Source organism: Mesitornis unicolor, unplaced genomic scaffold (assembly GCF_000695765.1).
Source record: "Mesitornis unicolor isolate BGI_N332 unplaced genomic scaffold, ASM69576v1 scaffold37727, whole genome shotgun sequence".
Taxonomy (NCBI): Eukaryota; Metazoa; Chordata; class Aves; order Mesitornithiformes; family Mesitornithidae; genus Mesitornis; species Mesitornis unicolor.
The window spans coordinates 1-7,876 of record NW_010196442.1 but is presented as its reverse complement, the minus strand read 5'-3'; the positions used below and the strand labels follow the sequence as shown (position 1 = coordinate 7,876).

Genomic DNA, 7,876 nt, shown 5'->3' with positions numbered 1-7,876 from the left:
ATGCTACTGCCCTGCAGCATGAGGCCTTCCAGCCCTGCAGCATCATGAGGATGGGAGTGGAAGGCACCGCAGCCACCTCCATGACACTCAGCCCCACAGGCAACCCCCTTCCTGGGAGGCACCAGCTCCTGGTCCCCTTCCTGATAGCACCTGGTCTTGTGTGAGCCTAAGAGCATTGGGGTCCCTGGTGGCATCACCCACTCATGGGCAGAGGGCAGGGGGGACACCTAAATAGGCAGGGTCCCCACCCAGGGACTAGAATAGATGAGATTAAAAGCAAGATGAGACTTCTCTTACCTTCCCTATATCGCCATTGGCAACTGGTTCTGGCAAGGGACCTGCAGGGCAAGGACACAGGCACTGAATGAGGACAAGTTTGCCCCCTTGCCAACGGGCACAGCAGTGCCCAGCAAAGGCTGCACGTGGCCAGCACTGACCCAACACTGCCCAGGGGCCAGCTGGGTCCCGAATTTTGTGACCCACCCCTCACAGACAGCCCCGCAGCACAGAGGGATGCTGCTGAGCACCAGGCACATCCCCATGATGACAACCATGACATGGAGCCCAGTGAAACCCCCTCCTCCTCCCGGGGACCACCATGACAGCAGGGAGGGGGCCACAGCTGAGCAAAGGGCGGCTGCTGCCTGTTCACTGCCCGAGCCATAAACCCTGCCAAAGTGCAATCCGGGGCCATAAACCCGCCTTTCACAGAGACCACGTCAGTCCCACCACCCCTGCACAGCACCCTTGACTGGGCAGGGAGATGTCAAATCCACCCTGTTTGGCCCTGGTGTGACGAGACCTCCATCGCCTCCCAGGGCTCAGGGACTCCCCCAGCACCCCAGCTTTGGGGACGAGGTGACATGGAGCCAGCAGAGGTGCCACACTACCCCTCCATGCAGCACAGCCCACAGCCCACCTGCCAGGTGATCCTCCGAGGGCACCACCTTGCACTTCTTGAAGAACTCGTCTGTGAGGACATCCACCACCAGCAGCCTGGTCTCATCACCGCCAGCCTTGATGGCCGCCACCACGTCAGCATGCTGTTTGCCCTCCATGCACACCCCATTCACCTACAGACATGGCACCACATCACGGATGGAGCCAGGGGACATCTGTCCCTTGGGAGCTCCACAAAGGGGACAGGTACCAGCCCTGGTACCAGTCACAGTCACAGCCCCAGCACAGCTACTTCACAGCCCCTGCAGGTATCCGGAGCCTCATAGGGATTAGCAATGAAGCCTGTAAAACCTCATTAAAAGCAGATTTTCCTCGGGGCGATTAGCAGGGGATCGTACAGGCAAAGCTGTCAGAGAGCGCCTGGCAGGGCACAGACCTGGCACAGGAGATGGGCAGCATGGGCAAGGCACAAAGACCCTGGAGAGCCCAAAGCTTCACCCCAAAATTGATAGCAGGCCCATGCCCTGGTGAGCAGCAGGGCTGAGGCTGACCCTTGCCCTTGTGGGTCACCATCCCGCTTGGCACAAGCCCTGTTCCTGTTCCCACCCCAGTCACAGCTGGCAGCAGGGCTTAGAGGCATCGTATACCTTATCCTCAGCCTGCCCCACCCCAGGGACAGCCCAGGGACACTCCTGCTCCATGCAGGGGACAGCACTACAGCTGCTTAATCAACAGCTGGGTAATTAGTGCTCAGCCCTCTGCGGGGCTGCACCTCTGGGTGGGGACCAGCAGCCTGGCACAGGTCAGGCGGCTGTCCCGTGAATCACCAGGGACACCGCACACTGTCCCGGCAAAGGGCTCCTCCCTCCAGGGCACCAGGATGCGAGGGAACACTGAGCTTTTTGGAGAGAACCCCTTGCCCTGGCATACCTCAATGATGCGATCCTGGGAGGCCAGCCCTGCTGCCTCAGCTGGCGAGTCGGGGTCGACAGCACGCACGTACTGCCCCGGGCGGCTCTTGTCACTGTGCAGGTTGAAGCCGTAGCCATTGGGGCCCTTCTTTATGTGGCACAGGCGAGGCCGCAGCTCCTCCTGCAATGGAGAGAGTCGGTGAGAAAGCTGCTCCCAGAACCCTCAGCACCCAGGGACTCCACTGGGGACACCAGGTGCCTGCTTGGGTGGCAGGGACACCATCCTCGGGTGGTGACACCTCGAGTTGGGACACAGGGGGCTGAAACACACTATGAACCCAGGCTTTAGTTAATTAATTAGGTGCAGGGCTCACTAATTGCAGCAAAACATGTTATGATGTGTGTGCCTAGATCACGCTCTTCCTTTTGGGGTCAGGACTGCAACTGCCCCATAAAGATGGAGGAGGAAGCACAGCCCAGGCTGCTGGATGTGTCCCCACCCCATCCCACCCAGGAAGCCTTTGCTACCAGAGAAGTCTCAGACGCAGGGCGGAGATCCCCTCCATCAGCCCCCTGCTAGCTCCAGCCTCTCTCCATGGCAAACCCAACTGTGGGACCAGTGGGACCCCCCCACCCTAAAGCCATTGCTGGTGGAGAAGGGGCACCAGGAGCTCAAGCAGGGAGGCAGACGGTGCAGCCCCAACATTGTGACATGACCCTTCACGACTGCAAAACAGAGAAACCAGCTGGACTGGGGTGATGTGACATGGGACATTCACCTCTCCAGGAGACAACACCCAGCTTGTCTGCACCCGGCTTCACCCTGACTCATGGATCCAACAGCACCCAGAGCTGGGGAACCTGGGATCATGGGGCTGCAGCCCCACACCTGCCCCCCTAGTCCTTGAAGAGCACAGTTACCCACACTGTGAGCAGCAGGGAGAAGCAGGACTGTCCCCACGAGCTCGGCAAATAGGAGCTGGCTCACCTGGTAGGGAATGGGATGCCCAGGAAACATTAGAGGTACCAGGCAACACAAACCAGCTTTCTACGTGCAGCGTGATCAGAACTGCTCCAACCCCAGCACCCACTCCAACAACACTTCCACATATTTATACATAAAATGGTTTGATCCTGCTTTGACCACCAGCTCCTGGGCTTTGATGCAGTCAAGCTGTACTCGAGTTCCTGAAATACTCCTCACCAGGGGTTTAACATTTATTCTTTCTTCTGAGATTGTTTGTTCTCCTTTGGTACCCATAGCATCACTGGTGACATGCACTCAGAGATTTCCCCTACCATACTTGCACCATGCTGCTCTTTACCCCCTGCACAGCATGCTCCCTTCTTGCTATGAGACCCTCTTTGCCCCTTGCCAGGTGAGCCTGGTCACTGGGGTGCTGGCACCCCATTTCTGGCAGCACCACAGGGCCTCACACAGGCCAGGGCAATGCATTTGCAATCGCTGAGCCCAGTAGGGTGATAAAACCCTGTCCTCTTGCACAACGCCTTCCTGCAAGGGCCAAGGCCGGCTGCAACCCAGCCCCACTTGCCAACACCCCAGGGAGGGAAGCACCAAGCTGGGTCTGCCAGGGAGCAAAGGTGAGCCCGGGACTCCCAGGGCTCAGCTGGGGACAGGGAAGACCCAAATCAAGACTGAAATGCAGGAGATTGTGGAGTTTGGAGGAAGACGGCACCTTCCCAGAGAGGTTGTGGAGTCTCCTTCTCTGGAGACATTCAAAACCCGCCTGGACGCCTTCCTGTGCAACGTCATCTAGGCGTTCCTGCTCCGGCAGGGGGATTGGACTAGATGATCTTTTGAGGTCCCTTCCAATCCCTAACGTTCTGTGATTCTGTGATTCTGATTCCCGGGTGCCTGCCCTGGCCCAGCCCTGGGAAGGGGGTTTCGGGCTCTGTGAACACCCATGCTCCTGGCGCCCTTGGCAGCACCATGGGGTTGCTCCACACCGATAGCTCAGGACAAAGCCGGAGGGAGCACCCGGCAAGCAGCGCTGGCAGCGCTCCCAGGAGAGGAGGAGGAGGAGGGAGGACTTCATTTCCACCCATACCAACAAAGCCCCAGCAGCCTGGGCTCCCAGAGACACTGGGGCTGTGAATTTTGGGGAGGATGAGAGCCTGGGGACAGGTCACAGCCATGAGGGAGGCACTGAGCCCTGTGAGGCAGCTGCTGAAAGCAGGAGCACCCAGTACGAGGGATGCCCAGCCCAGCCAGCACCCCCCCGCCAGTGGCTGGCAGCTCCTCCAGCCCAGTGTGCCACACTGCCTTCACCCTCCCCAAATCCCTCGTGCCAGAAGAAACCCCACGGGCAGCTACCATTCTGTTTCCCTGAGAAAAATATAAATGCATCTGATCCCCCAGCAGCCATATCCTGCCCATCCATGGGGTGAGCAGCCTATGGCAGGGCTTCCCTCCAGCCCCAAAACCCCCCGCAGCCAGAAGGGACCTGAGGTGAGAGGGTCTGGGGTTGACACCTGGGATGCGGAGAGCTGGATAGCAGGCGCACAGAAATGCCCCTAATTTCTATAAGCTTTAGCATGCTTTCCAACGCCAGCAGCCGTCCTGCTGCGCTGAGGCTTGGATTAGCGTCAGAGCTTCGTTAGGAGCAATTACAGCCTTTGACGGGGAGGGCAGCGGGGGAAGCTGAACTTGGCCCCCAGCATGGGCATCTCATGCCACCACTCTCCTCAGTGCCCAGGGGGTGGCAGAGGGACATCTTCTATCTGCAGAGATACCTGTTTGGGATGGTGTGCTCAGCAGCATCACATTCCCATTTCTGCCCTGGAACAGGATGTGGGGCATCTCTAGACCCATTTTCCTTTGGGACTGTGCTGGACCACCCCTCACCAGCAACTCCAGCTGCTCTGCAGGACCAGCCACCCCAGGGATGTGGGGAGCTCAACTGCACAGCACATCAGGATGCGCTCCCCCCGCTCCCCAACAGCAATTTCAAGGCAGCTTTTGAAATCCCAAGTTCCAGGAAACTTCCCACAGCCCTACAAGCAGCGACAAGCCCGGCGGTAGCGGTGTTCCTGGTTACTCAAAGAGAAACATGACGGCTCTGAGGACACCCAAGCCAGCAAATTCACACGGGTCCCGAAATCTGGCGCACGCATTTGGGCTTCATACAAAGGGGATGCAAAGCAGCCTCCTCACAGCATCCCCGTCACGTCCCGTTTGACTGGAGCTGCTTTTCATGCAGCTGCTTTGAGAGGAAATTGAATTCATTTCCTAATTAGACAGGAGCTACCCTCACTGTAATACTCCCAAATGGAGGAATCTGCTGCCTGTTGTACCCCAAAACCCAGCCATGGGAGGCTCACCCAGATTTTACAAGGAGGAATGAGCTTTTCTGGCAGGAAGGGCTCTAATTTAGCACTAAATTTGCAAGGGAAGCCCAGGACCAGCAGCAAAAGCTTTGCTCTGGTAGAAGCAGCCCCAGTCCGTATCAGGGCTGCTCTAACACCATGCAGTTTGCATGAAACTTTCTCAAGACACTTTGAGCGGGCAAAGGCTCCGGAAACGCAAGCAGGGGGAGGGTGAGCCGTCAGGGCTCCCCGCTGAGCACTGGGGACAGTCCTCACAGTGCACGGCCCCGGAAGCAGGGCTGGCCTCAGGGGTGTAAAACTGTCACCTTGCTGGCTCAGCGCCAAAGAGGGGTGCATGGATCAGCTCTCTCCAGGGAAACCTCCACCCCAGTATCAGAGGGATTTGCACACTCAGGATTTTTTAGAAAGGAGAAGGGAGCCCACGATGATCTCCCACACCAAATCTCCCAAGCCCATGCCCAGCACTGGGTGCCATGGGAATGTCCGAGCCCCCGGCGCAGGGGAGTCCTGACCGTACAGGAGCCAGCAGGGCTTGTGGAGAGGTCAGATTCTGCTTGAAGGTGGGCGATGTTAAATCCTTGTTCAGCCCCAAGCAGGGTGCGGGTGCTGTTGCCAGCTCTCCCAGCAGCGGCACTCGGTGTCTCCAGGCTCATTAAGCAAATAAAGGCAAGTCCAGCCCAATAAAACAAACAGGACTCTGACACATGCAAACCTCCTGTTCCCCACCACAGCAATCCCAGAGGAATCCCACCACCCCATGGGCCTGGGACAGGGCTGTCAGGGGCCGCAGGCACCAGCTGCCCCTGAGAACAAGCCCACCAATATGTTTCCAGGAGAGAAATCTCTTTCTGCCTGCTCCAGCTGGGCTTGCCATCCCACCTGGCATCTTCTCACCCTGTGCAGTAGGCACCAGGCTAGGGCAACATCTCCAAACCCTGTCGCCTTTGCCGCCCTGAGCCCTGCCCCCAGCCGCAAGATTTCCTGCTACCTGTTGAGAAACCTTCCGGGACCATGCGGCCATGTCACCCGCGTCACCCACTTCCTGCTCCCACGCAGAGAGAAACCACCCGCAGTCACCGTGCACAGGTTGTGCCCAAAGACTGGGGAGCACCTCCAGCTGGGGCTGGCCCCCCAAAAGCCATGGGGCATCTCCAGCTTCTTGCATCACTCCAGCACAGCCCCCACAAGCAAGCAGCACACCCCACAGTGTGTCAGGGCTCTGTTCCCCTTGGGGACTGCACGTTCTCAGCCCCCCAGGTCTGGCAGGGGACTCGCCTGAGCTTCATTAACCATGACGCTTTTATTTTTCCCAGTCCATGGAGAGATCCAGGAGTAGAAAGCACAGCACAGACGGTCTCGATGGCCTGGAGGGAGTGCTGGCCCCGTGACATACAGGGGGGCAGACACACTCCCCCCACACAGGACAGCGCTGTAGTCTGACACGGGGCCAGACTCGAGGGACCAGGGATGCCATGGGGTTCAGTGAGCAAGTGGGGCAGTGACAGTGGCAGAGCCTGGTCTTTCTCACCTGAACAACCCCACCAGGGAGGTGCTGGAGAGGTGCTTTACCCAGGCAGTGATGAGGCCAGTGCCCTGCAGTGCATCAGCCCGAGGGCAGCCGGCACTGGGCTAAAGTCCAACTGGAGACAGAACTAATAAAAAGACCTGATCCTCAGAAAAACCCTGTGTGACAAGAACTCAGCAAGCCACCAAAGTCCACCTGGGGCTCAGCACCAGCACAGCCCGGTGGTATCAACCCTGTCACCAGCTGGTCACTGGGAGCAGGTCACATGTGCGCTCAACCCCAGGGACACCAAGAGCCTGCTTCCCGGTAAGACCATCCACATCTCCATCGTAACAACAAACATGTCTTTGCTGGGTAAATAAAAAGCAGTATTATCTCCGGCAGCCTAGAGCGTCTCTTAGGAACCGCTCCCAGCAGGAAAGGTCAGCTATTTCTCAATTCCTCACCTTTCTACATCGCTTTGTTTGTGCAACCATTAACTCCCACGCACTGCTTAAAGCCGACATTCCTGTATTAGTAAGTGTCTGTACATGGGAACTGTCAGATGAGTCCCCTCAGCCCAGGAAGGGCTCTGCCATCCTCACTCCACATCAGAGACTGGACACACTCAGGGCACAAGTGACTGCCACAAACACCTACAGTCACAGCCATCCAAAAAATACACTCTATCATAGTTCTTTTTGTTGTATTTTGGAGTGGGTTAATGCCAGCCTCCTCCAGTCCAGCCCTGGGCAGGGTCTCACCTACACGTCGAAGCTTGCCACCGCCCTCGCTCCCTGTTGCTTTTCTCACCCCGTTTTACCGGCCCTGCAGCACAAGGAAGAGCTGAAGGGCTCCAGGACACGATGGGCTGCTCGGTTACGGGTCCAAGCAGCGCCGTGCACGCACCTGCCCCCGATCGCCACTCGGCACGGCTGGTAGAGGAGAGTATTAAGCAAAAAAAGAATTTACATGAAAAAGGAAAAGAAGCAGGGCGAGGCCGGGCCCGGTGCTTCTGGGGAGCTATGTTTAAAGCAAAGCGAGAAAGAAAAAACCGAGAGCGAAACCGCCCAGGCCGCTCGACGGGGGGGACGGGGCGGGGCGGCGGCTGCTGCTCCCACTTGATCGGCTGGAAAGAGACAACCGGGGCCGGTCCCGAAAGGTCCCTATTCTCCATCTCCCCCCCGAAAACTTTTCAGCGCCCGAACCCGCC

General features: G+C 58.0%; 1 protein-coding gene across 1 annotated transcript in view; it reads right to left on the bottom strand.

Annotated features, from left to right (window-relative positions):
- Positions 1-1,992, bottom strand: part of LOC104543792 (Na(+)/H(+) exchange regulatory cofactor NHE-RF1-like) — a gene marked incomplete at its 5' end in the record, with an annotated part of 2,632 nt that extends 640 nt beyond the window's left edge. The window contains 3 exons of the mRNA XM_010188478.1: positions 298-338; positions 920-1,073; positions 1,831-1,992. Coding sequence (XP_010186780.1) covers positions 298-338; positions 920-1,073; positions 1,831-1,992 — 357 coding nt within the window. The remainder of the gene's footprint in view (positions 1-297; positions 339-919; positions 1,074-1,830) is intronic.
- Positions 1,993-7,876: the final 5,884 nt, after the last annotated feature.